This window comes from Rana temporaria, chromosome 3 (assembly GCF_905171775.1).
Source record: "Rana temporaria chromosome 3, aRanTem1.1, whole genome shotgun sequence".
NCBI lineage: Eukaryota > Metazoa > Chordata > Amphibia > Anura > Ranidae > Rana > Rana temporaria.
The window spans coordinates 362,903,658-362,920,394 of record NC_053491.1 but is presented as its reverse complement, the minus strand read 5'-3'; the positions used below and the strand labels follow the sequence as shown (position 1 = coordinate 362,920,394).

At 44.4% G+C, this 16,737-nt stretch overlaps 1 protein-coding gene across 2 annotated transcripts in view; it reads right to left on the bottom strand.

The window, feature by feature from the left end:
- BCL2L13 (BCL2 like 13) overlaps window positions 1-16,737 on the bottom strand; it is a 64,112-nt gene that overhangs the window by 25,378 nt on the left and 21,997 nt on the right. For both annotated transcript variants that reach the window (XM_040345337.1, XM_040345336.1), the window contains 4 exons: window positions 8,468-8,572; window positions 6,960-7,116; window positions 5,276-5,345; window positions 3,271-3,414 (listed from right to left, as the gene is read on the bottom strand). In XM_040345337.1, coding sequence (XP_040201271.1) covers window positions 3,271-3,414; window positions 5,276-5,345; window positions 6,960-7,116; window positions 8,468-8,572 — 476 coding nt within the window. The remainder of the gene's footprint in view (window positions 1-3,270; window positions 3,415-5,275; window positions 5,346-6,959; window positions 7,117-8,467; window positions 8,573-16,737) is intronic.

Here is a 16,737-nt window from a genome sequence, read left to right as displayed (position 1 = left end):
GTGCGAGAATCTCAGACACACACAGTCTGCCTACTCTCACTGCCTAACTTGGATAGGCCAGGAGACTCCTGATCTGTCCTGCCCATTCATACCCAGGAGACTTGTAAAAGTGTTCAACTGCAGCAGAGGGAAATCAGCTCTTTTGCCCTGCCAGGCAGTAAGGCAGTTCCCATATACTGTATATATGTCATCTGTGTATTCAGCGGTTTTCCTGGAGTCCCGATTTAAAAAACACTACCTGAAATTGATTCCTACTTGCAATCCCTTGTACAGCAGATAGAATGGGAGGCTCTGCTATCCAATCAGAATTGTTTTCATTGCACAACACTTTCAGGTTAATTTGTTTTCAGGCACAGGAAGCTGGAAGTGTTCAGAACCTGTAGAAGGGCAGGAGTGCACTCTTCCTAATAGCCCATGTGCACGCTGCAGAACACTGGTGTCATATAGGAGCATTTTAGCTATAAAATATAGCCGTGTGCCTGGAGTTCTGCTATAAAATTACAAATTGAATGCTAAAAAACAATTCAAAAGAAATTTAGAACACATTTTTGTCCGATTAAGAAATCAATGTCTAGTGACAGGTTATGGATCGTGCATTGTAATGATAGCCGACCTTTAATCGCTTCCCACCCGCCATATAGTCATATGACGGCCGCAGGAACCCTTCGTCCCTCCAGCCGGCTGTCATATGACGTCCTGGGATTACCGCAGTGTGGAGCGCACAAGCGCTTGCTCGGAGTCCGCCGGCACCCGCAATTGCTTGTCACAGAGCCAGGGACATGGATCTCTGTGTGTAAACACAGTGGAAAGAAAATGAAAAATGGTTTTCAATTTTTTTTACAAATAAATATGTGAAAAGTGTGGCGTGCATTTGTATGCCACTCAATACTTTGTAGAACCACCTTTCGCTGCAATTACAGCTGCAAGTCTTTTTGGGGATATCTCAACCAGCTTTGCACATCTAGAGAGTGACATTTTTGCTCATTCTTTGAGAAATACAGATTCTCAATTGGATTTAGGTCTGGACTTTGACTGGGCTATTCTAACACATGAATATGTTTCGGTGTAAACCATTCCATTGTAGCTCTGGCTGTATGTTTAGGGTCGTTGTGCTGCTGGAAGGTGAACCTCCACCCCAGTCTCAAGTCTTTTGCAGACTCTAACAGGTTTTCTTCTAAGATTGCCCTGTATTTGGCTCCATCCATCTTGCCATTAGATTCCCCGTCCCTGCTGAAGAAAAGCATCCCCACAATATAATGCTGCCACCACCATGGTTCACGGTGGGGATGGTGTGCAGTGTTAGTTTTCTGCCACACATAGCGTGTTGCTTTTAGGCCAAAAAAAAGGATTTTTGTACTCACCGTAAAATCCATTTCTCTGAGTTCATAGACGGACACAGCCTTCATTGACCTTAGGGTTATGCTTTTTCCTACCAGGAGAGTAGGAAGAAGCATAACCCTAAGGTCAATGAAGGCTGTGTCCGTCTATGAACGAAAGAGAAAGTTCAATTTTGGTCTCATCTGACCAGAGCACCTTCTTCCACATATTTGCTGTGTCCCCCCACATGGCTTTTTGCAAACTGCAAATGGGACTTTGTATGGCTTCTCCCCCCCCCACCCCAACAATGGCTTTCTTCTTGCCACTCTTCCATAAAGGTCAGATTTGTGGCGTGGACGACTAATAGTTGTCCTGTTGACAGATTCTCCTAACTGAGCTGTGGATCTCTGCAGCTCCTCCAGAGTTACCATGGGCCTCTTGGCTGCTTCTCTGAATAATTGCTCTCCTTGCCCGGCCTGTCAGTTTAGGTGGACGGCCATGTCTTGATAGGTTTGCAGTTGTGCCATACTCTTTCCATTTTTGGATTATGGATTGAACAGTGCTCTGTGAGATGTTCAAAGCTTGGGATATTTTTTTTTTTTTATAACCTATCCCTGCTTTAAACGTCTCCACAACTTTATCCCTGACCTGTATAGTGTGTTTCTTGGCCTTCATGATGGGGTTTGTTCACTAAGGTTTTGTAACAAACCTCTGAGGGCTTCACAGAACGGCTGTATTTATACTGAGATTAAATTACACACAGGTGGACTCTATTTACTAATGAGGTGACTTCTGAAGTCAATTGTTCCACTAGATTTTAGTTAGGGCCCTTTCACACGGAGCGGATCAGTCATCCGCAAATGGACAGATGAAAATGCGGACATACGGTCCGTACGTGTGAAAGGGCCCTTAGGGGTATTAGAGTAATTGGGGTCTGAATGCAAATGCACGCCACACTTTTATTTGTAAAATTGAAAAACCATTTATAAATTTTCCTTCCACTTCACAATTATGTGCCACTTTGTGTTGGTCCATAACATAAAATCCTGATAAAAAATAAAAATTTACTGTTGCAACATGACAAAACGTGAAAAAAATTCAAGGGGTGTCAATACAATTTTCAAGGCACTGTATGTATATTCTGATGGGGGGAAAAGTCTCCCCACTGTCAGAATACAAAGGCTCAGTGGAAGGGGTACCCCACATCCACATCAATTGTGTGGCTGGGAAGAAAATCAAGTAATCTTCTTTCGTTCAACCAGCAGGCTGAACGAAAGACAAATGACTTGGTGTATGGCCAGCCTAATGTAATAAACTGACAGTGTGCAGTGAAATCAGAGTAAGCAGTTTCAGTACAAGAGAGATGAGCCTGTGCAACTGTGCGAGACTGCAGGGAAGGCTGGAGTTGAGCTTTAGGTAATAGCGATGTCACACCAGGACTAGGGCTTGGGCACATCACGACATCTGCACAGACCGGGGAAATGAAACGCACTTAAACTCTCCATTTCCTGAAGGATTACCTTCCATGCAGTGAAAGCAGATGGATGGGGACGCCTGTAATCCTGCCATCTAATCTGCGGGGGAGACAGAGGACAATCTGCCAGCGAGTACAAAGGCAGAGTTCAAAGTGCAGCAGACACAACAGCGTGTCCAAGAACTGAGAAAAGGGCGACACGTGACACATTCAAAGACAAAGTCAGCCAAGACAAATTTGAGCCAAAATGTATTCTGCTACACGTCTTTGGTTAAAAAAAAAAAATCAAAAAATCCCAATAAGTGTATATTGACTGTTTTGTGTGAAAATTAAAGTGTCTACAAACATTATAGAAAATAGTGACGCTGGGGGGGGACTGACTTCACCAGTGACATCAATACAGTGATCAGTGCTAATATACGTTACTGGCTGGGAAGGGGTTAACATAAATTAAAAAAAACTGAACCAAATTTACTTACCCATCCTCCCTGCTGAATGATGTAGTCAGAACACATTTCCTCAATAAACGATACTCCAAGTTGTACAAGATTGTTTAGCTGACGATCCCCGCGCCTTGTGAGCTCCAGCAGGAGGCGCTGTAAGAGGACCAGAGGGACCAAGACCTACAATACAACAGGTGACATCTGATTAGACTTTCTATAATCATTTGCAAATCAAAATATCCAATTACATTTTACACTGAATTATAACAAAATGTACCTGTTCCGACTTACAGATTCAACTTAAGAACAAACCTACAGACCCTGTCTTGTTTGTAACACGGAGACTGTGTGTGTGTGTGTGTGCTGCCTTTCCATAATTTTTATTGGCTCTCGGTCAGTCAAGGGTGTCCTGCGACTGCATGCAGCATACTTTCCTTGCAGAGCAACTGCAAAGATAAAACTATTTGCAGGATAAGTCACCTAGAAAGCATTTTTTATTCATTCTTAGCAAACTAAAAAAGCTGCACTCAGAGAAACAGGAAAGTACAATCACTGTACAGAAGGTGGGAAGAGAATGTATTTTTTTAATAAGGTATTTCAACAGCTTGCCATAAGAGCGTTATCCAATGTGTCCATGTAATAACCAACCATGGCTCACTCCCCTGCAAGCAGGGGCGCTGATAGAAATCATGGGGCCCCGTACAGCCTATCTGACGGGGCCCCCTACAGCTCCACCCCTGGTCCCGTCCCCTGACCCCTCCCCATACCCCACCTTGAAACAAAGAGCAGGTTTGTCTACAAGTGATAATTATTTTTCTCATCCATGCCGCCAATGCCATAATGTGCTGCAGACCGTGCCAGCCATGACACTAATGCCAAAACGCATGTGTTGCCTGCAGAGACAGTGCCACCCACGCTGCCAATGGCATTATGCCATTGGCGGCATGGGTGGCACTGTCTGCAGCACAGTATGGCATTGGTGGCATGAATGGCACTGTCACTGCAGGCAGCACATGTGTTATGGGCAGTAACCCATGTGCTATCTGCAGACAGTGCCACCTATGCCTCCAATACAAAATTGTGCTGCAGACAGTGCCACCCATGCCATGCCGCCAATGCCATATTGTGCAGGCAGCACATGCGTTACGGGCAGTAGCATGTGCTACCTGCAGACAGTGCCACCCATGCCATATTGTGCTGCAGACAGTGCCACCCATGCCATATTGTGCTGCAGACCGTGCCACCCATGCCGCCAAGTGGATAACGATGTTCGGTCAGGGCTGTGGAGAATTTTTTTTTTTCCTACATTAATTTAGTTCTCTGTGGAGGTTGCCCTGGCCCCCCTGCTGGCCGGGCCCAGTACAACAGGGCCAGTTGTACTGGCCTATCAGCGGCCCTGCTTGCAAGTAAATATTTACAAAATCATTATTATTAATAATAATAATAATAATAATAATAATAAAGATATCTAACCACTTGTGGACAAACTGAATGTACTACACACCCTCGCAAAAATCATTAAAGCAGACAGGACGTGCGTAGAATGACCTGTCCTTCCAACTAGCTGCAGCCCCCTCCCCCCTCCTGCCAGTAATTCACAACTGTCAAAATTACAGCCAGGAGTTGCTGTGTAAAATGCATACACTGCAATAGCTGCTGCTATGAAAAAACTTTAAAAAAAAAAAAAAAATGTCACAAACATATGCATTTATGCTTTTTTTTTAATCTTTGGTAATGAAATGGCCCATAGCAGAAATGTAAAATCTGCATTGGTGTTTAGTGGGTATACAGGTGTGAAAGTGGAGGTGCCCAAGACATGAATCAGAACAGTTGTTTAAAGATTATGATATTCTTCCAGGCCAGTCCCCTGCCTGAAGCTTGGGTGGATTCCTACAGAAGAGATTGGGACAGGTGAACGGAATATGTTTCCACCAGAAGGGCAGATAATTTGCAAGACAAAACAAGTGAAAATCAGTCTTTTATTGCCACGTTAACCACATAATTCTCTTAACGCACAACCAACTGCATCCCGGTGCCTTACCTTGTTCCATCCAGTGGCGTGCAGAGCTGTGGCTTCTGCTTCCGTCCTGAACAGGTCAGAAGTTAAGTTCCTGGAGGGATGAAGAAAAGAGATCACCAATCTAATCTTCTATATTCTCTGGCTGTACATTCATTAATGATTTTTTTTCCCTGAATGCTTTAGTGGGCTGGCAAATTAAATCTGACAACATCAATCCAAAAGCAATGGAGTTGCCTTTAAACATACACTCTGCTCAACCTGACTTTTTCCCAGGTCATTTAAAGCTTAAAATTTGGGCCCCCAATTCCAATTTGCCCAACTTCCTAGTATGAATAGAATGGTGACGAGGTAAAAACTCTCTTGGGTTTTAAAATCTTGTGACCGCATTTGGGAGTCGCATTACTTCCTGTCCCTGTGACACCTATACAAAATATGGGTGGTATGCAGTTGTTACTGGGACAGAAAGAAACAATTAAAGCGGGGGTTCACCCTTAGAGGGCACTTTTCCCCCTTAGATTCCTGCTCGTTTTTACTAGGGGAATCGGCTATTTATTTAAAAATATGTGCAGTACTTACCCGTTTACGAGATGCATCCTCTCCGTCGCTTCCGGGTATGGGCTGCGGGAATGGGCGTTCCTTCTTGATTGACAGTCTTCCGAGAGGCTTCCGACGGTCGCATCCATCGCGTCACGATTTTCCGAAAGAAGCCGAACGTCGGTGCGCAGGCGCAGTATAGAGCCGCACCGACGTTCGGCTTCTTTCGGCTACGAGTGACGCGACGGATGCGACCGTCGGAAGCCTCTCGGAAGGCTGTCACTCAAGAAGGAACGCCCGCTCCCGAAGACCCATACCCAGAAGCGACGGAAGAAGATGCAGCTCGAAAACGGGTAAGTACAGCTCATATTTTAATACAAATAGCCGATTCCCCTAGACCGAACGAGCAGGAAGCTAAGGGGATAAAAAATTTTTTTTTACAAATGGGTGAACTCCCGCTTTAAACTCAAGAACAAAAAGTAATGTAAAGCAACATACAAATCCCTACAAGTGATGTCTACATTGTTTTTTTCCAGGCCGAGGACATTTTAAGCAAGTAAAGGAAACACCTGTTGATCCTGCCAGAAATGCAATGTACTCTAAGCCTTCTGTAAACTATTAACCTGTAAACTATTAGCTTTTTTATTCTGGACAAGCAAAATTATTTATTTTGGATCTACTGGTTGTTTGGGGCATAAAACGAGCCCCTGCTTGGCTACAGGCACCCGGTCAGCCAAGGGGTAACTCAATATGATGGGAGTAGGAGTGGCGAATACATATAACCACTTAAGAAGTCTGGCCTGGGTGACAGCCATGGCTCTTCTCTTGACAGATACAATACAGTGATGGAAGTGTTACTGGCAGGATCACCAGGCAAAAATACAAGGAAACGTAAGCTGCATTATATTAAATGTTTTTGTTTTGGGTTCATATATTATGCATCATATTTAAATGAGCGGAACAGCCAGTGCTACTAAATAAGCCAAATTGGTTTGTTTTTATATAGTATGAAAAAGAGGTAGAGCCATTTATTTTATGTTTAGTGTCCTTTACGAGTTTTTCCACTCATGTCATGTTCCGGTGACAAAAGTGAAGGACACAAACACATAACAAAACTACTATTTGTTTGTATGTTTAGATTCAAAGATGCAAGTAGTGCAGCTATATTCACCCGCTTAGGAGGTTCTGGTAGGCTTGGGCCAATTGCTCCGGGATCTCACGACACATCCTCTCTGCTAGCTGTGCTAGACAGTCTTCAATGGCGCTCTCAGGGCTAGCTGGACTGAACACCGGGGAAGTGTGCATGTCAAAGCCAGTGCTGGGGAAGGCTGAAAAAAAATATATTTATTTTTTTTTATATACAATACATACACATAATTATATATATATATATATATATATAAATAATTGAGGGCAAAACCTTTACCTTACAAAAAAGAAAAAAAAAAATTTGATACTGCTCTAGAGATTACCCCCAATGGTCGCTACTGGTTTACTGGATTTGGTAAAGGGTAAAGCTCCAACCACTGCGTCCAGGACTTTACGCATTACTTTTCCATAAAAAAAGTAGGCCACAAGTCCGATTTGGAAAAACTGGACCCTCCGCCATCTTTCCTTGGAAAGGACTGATCAACTCTTCAGTGCATTTTTCTAAAGCAACTTATGAGCATTGAGCTTGCCCGACTAAATTCGACAAAGTTGAGCAGAGAGTCGCTGACTATCAGTCATGCTGAAGACCGAGAGCTGGGGGATCAGCTGTGTTTGAATGCTCAGTTCTCGGTCTTAGAGGCGTTGGGGGAACAGCTGCAATTGGGATCAATGCTGCAGCCATCTAGGTAAATGTAGCTGTTATTTTTATATTCCCTTACTTCTTGTACTAATATTGATAAAGAATATGTAAACCCAATATTTCATATTCCTGATATGTGCCTGCTGTACCATGTACTCGTATGAAAAAGTAGCATATTCTTTGTATTGCTTCCCTTGTGTGAAATCCCTAGTCTCCCCGCCAGTCCCTCTGCTTTCCTATGAAAAACTGATCACACTAGGCATGAGAGCACAGTTTAGTAAAGTTTTCTGCCTGTGCTGGGAACTCGGCCTGCTCGCCTCCAACGATTAGACGTGCTGGGAAGACCAGTGTGTTGTCGTTATTCCTCCCCTAGCTGTCCAAGCTCCTTATGCAGCTGAAAAGAGAATAAGGGCCCTTTCACATGGGACAAATCCGTGATGATCCGCCCCGTGAACCTCCGCTGATCCCCGCTGAGCCAGCAGATGACAGGGCGGTCCCTGCACACTGTGCAGGGACCACCCTGTCAGATCTCTGCACATATAAAAATTGGTAAAATAATGAAATCCTCTTGATAGACATGGGTCGAAAAAAAAAATTTTTTTTAGATGGTGCATGTCTCCTAGCTGTCATTTTATTTGTGGTTACACTACCTAGCGAGCCCCAGACCTGAACATCTTCATTGGAAGTAACCTTCATACTATATTAAAAAAATCTTTCAGAGCACTGCTGCTCTACTATGTGGAAAGGTCAGAGGAAAGCCTTAACAGACAGAAAATTAGTAGATTCTAGACACTGCATCACAATTATTACAGATTGGCACTAAATCTGAACTTCAGGCAAACTGATAAATACATTGATAATCAATATATTTCCCCCCCAAGAAAACAAACCTGCAGATATCTCCTCCTCCAATCTTTTCAGCTCCTCTTCTATCTCCATCTTAACTTTGTCCAGATCATCTCTGGCAGATAGTGGGGGCGCATGCTGCTGGATGTCTGCAATGGAGACCAAGGCAATAAGTCAAGACAGGAGGAGTGTTCGTAGTAAAAGGACTGAAAAACCAGCAGTTAAAGCGATTGTAGTGTTTTTTTTTTTAAATAACAAAAATGTTATACTTACCTGCTCTATTGCAGTGGATTTGCACAGAGCAACCTGGATCCTACTCTTTGGTGATGCCGTCTCCTCCCTCCTGTTGCGTGCCCCCACAGCAAGCAGCTTGCTATGGGGGCACCTGAGCCGAGCCACAGCTCCTTGTGTCTATTCCGACACAGGGCTGCCGTTTGGCCCCCGCCCCGCTATCTCCTGATTGGCTGACTTGACAGCCCAGGGGGCCAATCATGCCGCTGCGGTGTCTCAGCCAATTAGGAGGGAGAGTCTCCGACGGCGAGGGACTCGTGGACATTGCTGTACAGAGATGGGTTTACGGCAAGAATTAGGGGCGCTGCTGCACACAAAAGGTTTTTTATCCTAACTTTAAGTTTCAGCCTTTACAACTCTTAAAGGAACACTAAAGGTTCGGTTTTTACTAGATCAATTGATTGCTGTAAGCTAGAGCATTTAAATATCACTTACCTCGTTTTTCCTTTTGACCTCTAAAATACAGTAATCCAGGTTTGAAAATGCCATTTCCTGTCTCTCCTCTTCTTGCTTTCCACCAGCATCTGAGCCGTTTTGCATGGTGGAAAGCAGAATGTGCCCACCCCCTCCCTATGACTACAGCCCTGCGTGAAGATGCTCTCTTATCCCTCACAGGCATGGAGGCTAAGCCTAATGGGAACTGTAGTTCCCATTAGGCCGTGATGTAGCAAGAATGAATGCGCACCGCAAACCAGGAAGTCAGTGAGAATAATGATTCAGGAGTGACGGAGGTGAATAAAACAGCTCGATTTCAACAGGTATCAAACTAGTTATAATGCAAAACTTTACTTTTTACTTTATCAGCTACTGTCAGACTTTAATTGAAGAGGAAAATATTTTTGTCTTTACAACCCCTTTAACAAGAATTAAAATACGAGTAGAACTAGCCAATGCAAACTAAAAGCAGTAAGCCTTTTTGGGTTAACCTGTGCAATTCCTATGTTATTGTTTTTTTTTTCTTTTAACCTTAATGCCAGTTCAATCTTGCTGAAGGACCGATTATCTAAGAATCTACCAGATTGTTTTTAACTATTCATACCAACCCAACAGTAAGTGACAGCTGAAGCTTTACTCCAGCCTTCCCTTCAGTCTTACATAGTTGTACACGCTCCTCTCCTGTGCCGAAATCACACGGGCCGAATGTTGGGCAGGATCATCTGCCGACATTCAGCAGATGTGTATGGCAGCCGGTCCAACAAAACCCATCCATTTGGCCGTTTTCTGTCAGAGGGGCATGCCTGAAAAAGGTCTGCTGATCAGCTTCCGTTTAGTGCGCTCATCCAATGGCTGAGAACGCTGACCAGAGTGTTCTGGCAAGGGTGCTGACCCCCTATCAGAACACAATAGCACAGCAGGGGAGATCGCTGTATGCACATCGGATGTTAGTACAGCGGCTCTGACCTGAACTGTCAGTTCCCCCCCCCCCCCCATTTAGCCAGCTGGGTTGAACCAAAAAAAAAAAACTAGCTGTGTGTACGAGTCTTTACTCTGAGGAGCTCACAGCATGCACTGATTGGACTTTAGTTCTTTTAATCACAGAGGCTCAGCTTCACATGTGGCATTATCTAGGGCAGTGGTCATCAACCCTGCCCTACAGGGCCCATTAACAGGCCAGGTTTGCAAGATAAACTGAAATACATCACAGGTGATATCATTTGCTGCTCAGTGATTGCAGTATTCTAGACTGCATCTCCCCATGGTAATACATAAAACCTGGCCTGTTAGTGGGCCCTGTAGGGCAGGGTTGATGATCATTGATCTAGGGCAGTGTTTCTCAATTCCAGTCCTCAGGCCCCCCCAACAGGTCAGGTTTTCAGGATTTCCCTCAGATGAAAAGGCTGTGGTGATTACTAAGGCAGTGAAACTGATCAAATCACCTGTGCAAAATAATGGAAATCCTGAAAACCTGACCTGTTGGGGGGGCCTGAGGACTGGAATTGAGAAACACTGATCTAGGGTGATCTGCATGCATATGCGGTCTGCTTATAAATATCTATTCTTCTAGACCAGTGTTTCTCAACTCCAGTCCTCAAGGCGCCCCAACAGGTCATGTTTTCAGGCTTTCCATTATTTTGCACAGGTGATTTGATCAGTTTCACTGCCTTGGTAATTACCACATCCATTTCATCTGAGGGAAATCCTGAAAACATGACCTGTTGGTGCGCCTCGAGGACTGGAGTTGAGAAACACTGTTCTAGACGGATACCAACCAAGACATTTGGAAATCTGCATCTCCAAAGAGACAGCCCACTGCTTGCATCCTGAGAGAAGCACTGAAGCAGTGCTATGATATTTTCAGGAAGCCATGTACAGTGTCCTTCCAGCCCCTTCCACTAGCCTGCATTCCACTGAGAAGCACAGAGACCCAGCAATGATGTCACCAAGTGAAGGTGAGCACCCATCCAGGATCCAGAGCCCAAAGCAACATTACAGACCATCCCCACAGTTCACGGGCAGGATAAGGTTATATTGAGGTTGCACTGATCCAGATGCACTGCTTCTGATTTAGTATTAGGATGACAGTGAAGAGTTGATTAAGGAATACGGAGAGAATTTAATAAACTAAGCCAAGAGTGATTTCTCTGTAAGGGTTGAGGGGACAACCAAGCGGGCATGTCTTCAAAGGCTTGCCAGTATCCAATCATGTGAAGGTACCAGCCTACAACCATACTCAAAGTCTGTGTCCTATATTAAATGATTAAGATTAGATGAAGCCTGTTTGGTACCTGTCCTGACAAAGATGCAGCGAGCTCAGAAGAACCGTTGGCTCCCGCACTTCATATGACTCTCTGGAATTTCTCTCTACTGCATTGTACTTTTTGGTGTTTTGTAGGCCCAAATCTGATACCCAAAGTACCAATCATCATCCATGTTCTATTCCCTAGCAGAGCTAAAATAAGAGAACGACACTCTCAGAAGACTGGGCAGGTCTTGTGCTCAGTTCCAGCTTTTCGTGAGAGCTTGATTTTACCCGACAACCTGTCAGACAGAATTAGAAGCCAAGCGGAAAACGCGGGAGAGAGCAAAAGCCGCTGCCGTGCCATGCACAGTGACGCTCACTAGTTACTGGGCAGACCTAAATATCCGTAGAACCAGCCAGAGATGCTGGGCGGAGCGCCAGCTGTGCACGCGTCGCTTACACAACCCAACATTTTACAGTAACGCCTTGTCAGCGTGGGGCCACAAGAGACCGTAATAGAAATTAAAAACGAGTGGATGGACCATGGCTGAAACCGATCCAATGTGGTATAAAATGAGGCGTAAAGTGGAAGTAAAGGAATGCACATACTGTATGTAAATTAAATATTCTGTGCAGGAACCAAAGGTTCCTCTTCCAAAAGAAAATGAATTGTTCTGTGCAACCTGTTCTTGCTCCTAATTGTGCCCCCTAAGCCATATGGCAGCTTTATGCTAAAGAGCATGCAGAGACAAAATAGGGTTGGAGTGGCACTGGATCTTCATGTCATTTAGATTCTGAAAACACTAGCAGCCATTATGGGTCTCAGACAAACCAGCACAGACCAAGGCCCAGATTCACGTAGGAGATACGACAGCGTATCTCCAGATACACCGTTGTATCTCCGAGTCTGAGGCGTCGTATCTTGGCGCCCGATTCAAAGAATCAGATACGCCAAAACTTCTCTAAGATACGACCAGCGTAAGTCTCCTACGCCGTGGTATCTTAACTGCATATTTACGCTGGCCGCTAGGGGCGTGTACGCCGATTTATGCCTAGAAATATGTAAATCAGCTAGATACGCCTATTCACGAACGTACACCCGGCCGACGCAGTACAGATACGCCGTTTACGTTAGGCTTTTTCTGGCGTAAAGTTACCCCTGCTCTATGAGGCGTACCAATGTTAGGTATGGACGTCAGAACAACGTAAAAATTTTCACGTTTTACGTTGTTTGCGTAAGTCGTTCACGAATAGGGCTGGGCGTCATTTACATTCACGTCGAAAGCATTGGCTTTTTGCGGGTTAATTTGAAGCATGCGCACTGGGATACTTTCACGAACGGCGCATGCGCCGTTTGTAAAAAGCGACATTTACGTGGGGTCACAATAAATTTACATAACACACGCCCACATCTTCCACATTTGAATTAGGCGGGCTTACGCCGGCCTATTTACGCTACGCCGCCGCAACTTTGCTTTGAGAATACTGCACTTGCCTGTCAAAGTTGCAGAGGCGTAACATAAATAGGATACGTTACGCCCGCACAAAGATGTGCTCTCCTACGTGAATCTGGCCCCAAGTCTTCTTAAACTCGTGTCCTACTAGAGAGCCTTGGCTTAAACTGGAACTGTAAAAAAAGAAAAACAAGTGGGGTGGGGTGGAGCAGAAGAAGAATGAATTGGCAAAGTTGGTAGCCAATGTGTTTGAAGGGTTTCCAAAGCACTCTTCTTCAAGGCTTCGGTGCATCAGTGTGAATCCAGTCTAAGCCTATTGGCTTGGTGAAACATGTTACAGAGAACCAAGCTGGAGTTTATATGGTCTGTCTAGAACTCTAGATCAATACTCTGTGGGGTGCCAAGTTGTTTTATAATTAAGAGCCTGCCAATGTGCAGAGGTAGTTTGGCTCACATGCCGGATCACCCCAAGCCCATAGCTGCCGATAGTCCAGGACTGGCATCTTGGGTGGCTACGTTTACTGTGCACGTAAAAGACCGCGAGTTGAACTTTTTTCCATTCAGAGGTGTGACTTGTCATGCGACTTTGGGCATCAAAGTTGCATAACAAGTCGCAGCTCATTCTTTTCAATGGCCCCTGTTCAAAAATCGGTGGACTTAAAGTCGCAGAAACTTTGAAAAGATGCTGCACTACTTTGCTGCGACTTTTGATGCAAGAGTGGAAGGTCAGATCAAAGTCCCTCTAGTGTGAATAGAGGCTAAAGCCTCGTACACACGACCGGTTTTCCCGGCAGGAAAACTGCCAGGAGAGCATTTGGCTGGGAATCCCGGCCATGTGTATGCTCCATAGCAGTTTCTCCATCAGAAAAACAGCGGGGAATCCCGACGGGAAAATAGAGAACCTGCTCTCTATTTTCCCTTCGGGATTCCCGGCAGAGTGTTTCTTGTCGAGAAAACCGGTCATCTGTATACCCGAGTGTAGAAACACTGTGCATGCTCGACGCATACACGGTAGTATACAAAGTTAGTGTGGGGTGTAGCAAGATGGAGGCGACGGAATCGAATGTGACAAGACGCCGGCTCGTCGTAGTCAATGACATCACCGCGTTCTTGCCATTTAAAAGAACGTTGGTTCTTTTGAGTGGCCGTCTGCATGCACGGCCTGGCAAGGCATGTTTGCCAGGAATCCCGTCAGAAAAACAGACTTTTGTCCTGGCGGGATTCCCGGCCATGTATACAGGGCTTAAAACAAAAGTAGATAAAAAGTACCAATGTTACTTTGTATTTCTATTTTCTGTAGAATGTTTATTAACACTGTGCGAGATGGTCAATTTTTTTGACAGTAGAAGTTTCTACAGCTGCTGTATACAGCAACTCCCAGCTGACATTTTGACAGCTTGAAATTGGCAGCAAGTGCAGGCAGGAGGGGACGGGGCTGAAGAATAGGGCTTACTACACACGTCTTGTGTACTTTGATGATTTTTTTTCGGCATTTGCAGAACATTCGTTGATCACAACTGGTTAAGCCCCCATACGAGCAAAACCTGTTAGAGGGAGGAGACCTAGCGGGCCATGGAAGGCTGCGAAGAGTTAAACTTTTTACAGCCTTTCAGTGCGTGGTCTCTTGTTTTTTGGATATATGCCAAATACTGTAACTGGGTTGGAGAGCGCAAAGGGGTTTACCTGCACCTGTGCTGGGAGTGACCTAGGGCAGATTAGTGAATTTTTGTGCATGTTAATATATGTAAGGGCAGCATATTTATTTGAATAGGCTGCTTATGCCAGGCCAAGCTTGTGACTGCCATAATTGGCTGTCACGGCGATCACATGATCAGAAAAATCTTTCCGTTAACCGTCGGTCACTGTGCTGGGAGCGCGCCCTATGGACGCTATTGCACGCAAATGTGCGGAGGCTCAGAGCCAATGCCCGTCTGCCGAGAGGCCGCATATTCACGTGCGATGTTAAACTCAGAACCCAAAAAAATTACCATATTGCAGCTTACCAATCATTGGATGTGGTGCCTACATTAGTTTTCTAATTTGGATACACTAAACACATTGAAGCCAAACTTCAGCCAACAATTTTTAAGCAGTTACAGCAACAGTGTTTTTATCTTTTGGGATAAAGGTTCTACATAAATAAATAAAAGCTGATCATTGTAAGCACCCGTCAGTGGTAAATGTTTTGACTCAGCCTTATGCCGCGTACACACGATAATTTTTCGGCATGAAAAAAATGTTTTTAAAAAACGTAATTTAAAATGATCGTGTGTGGGCTTGCACATCGTTTTTCAGTTTCTGAAAAACGACAATTTATTTTTTCAAACATGCTGCATTTTTTAACGTCGTTTTAAAAAAAAAATCGTTTTTCGGGTTGTAAAAAATGATCGTGTGTGGGCTAAAACGACGTTAAAAACCCGCGCATGCTCAGAAGCAAGTTATGAGATGGGAGCGCTCGTTCTGGTAAAACTACTGTTCATAATGGAGTAAGCACAATCATCACGCTGTAATAGACAGAAAAGCGCGAATCGTCTTTTACTAACAAGTAACCAGCTAAAGCAGCCCCAAGGTGAATATAACTTCCCCTTAAAGTGGAGTTACACCCATAAATATAACATTACATCAGTAGTTTTAAAAAAAATGTCATTAGTCCTTTAAGAATTTTTTTTTTTTTTTTAGATGCCTTCAAAGTGTTGTTGCTAGGCAGAATAGTTAATCTTCCCACTTCCTGCACCTAGGTGCTTAATGCTTCCTAACCTACACCGCACAGACTCCTGGGAATGTAGTGGGTGTAACTTTCCAGGAGTCTGTGCACTCCCCAGTCTTGAAGAATTATGTGACTTGGACAGTACAGGTGCTGAAACCAGATCTGAAACCTATTACACTGCTTGTGCAGCACTGAGCATGTGCAAGATCTGCAAGGCTGAAATCCAGGAAGTCATACAGTCTGGCTTCATGATGCCCACACTTAAGATGGCCCCAGTCAATTTCTATTTTATAAAGTGTCTAAATGCTGTAACAACCTAACAAAACGGACCTTAGTTTACAGGCCAACTTTACTAGAATACATTAAGCTTGTGTATTACAGGGGTATTTATATTTAAAAAGTGAAATTGTAGCCGGAACTCCGCTTTAAGAGTGCCGTTGTACGTCACCGCGCTTTGTTCATAATTTTTTTAAAACGATGGTGTATGAGCAATGTCGTTTTTAATGATGAAGTTGGAAAAACTTTGTTTTTTGGACATGCTGAAAAACAACGTTTTCTTTCATGCTGAAAAATGATCGTGTGTACTGGTCAGATGACAGAAAATAAAGGAAAGGAAGTCCAAAAACGAAAACTAATTCAGACATCACATCCAAGAATAGGTAAGCTGCAATACAAGTGTATGTTAAAGCAGAACTTCACCCAAAAAGGGAAGTTCTGCTTTAAGGCCTCCTCCTCCAATCTTGTATCACATTTGGCAATTTTTTTGGCAGGATGGGGGTACATGGTTTTGACAGGTACCTGCTCCCACTTCAGTTCTCCTTTCCCCCTCCATCCCCACAGTCTTCTGGGACACATCACAGGTCCCAGACGACTATGGGACCATTCACAATGCGCAGAGTGCCTTGCACATGCGCAGTGGGCACCCAGCTGTGAAGCCGCAAGCTGTCACAGCCCGGCCCCCGCGGTTAAGATGCCAGTGCCGGGGACTGAAGAGGATCCAAGGCGCTCCCTTGGGTGAGCACAGCGAGGGTTCCTGGGAAAGGTAAGTGTCTGCTTATTAAAAGTCAGATTGACCATGCCAAGCATGGAAGCAGATCCATGCTGGTATGATCATTTTGGACATCTGTTTTTCCTGGTTGCAAGACTGAGGTCACAAGACCACACAAAACATCATAAAAAGTT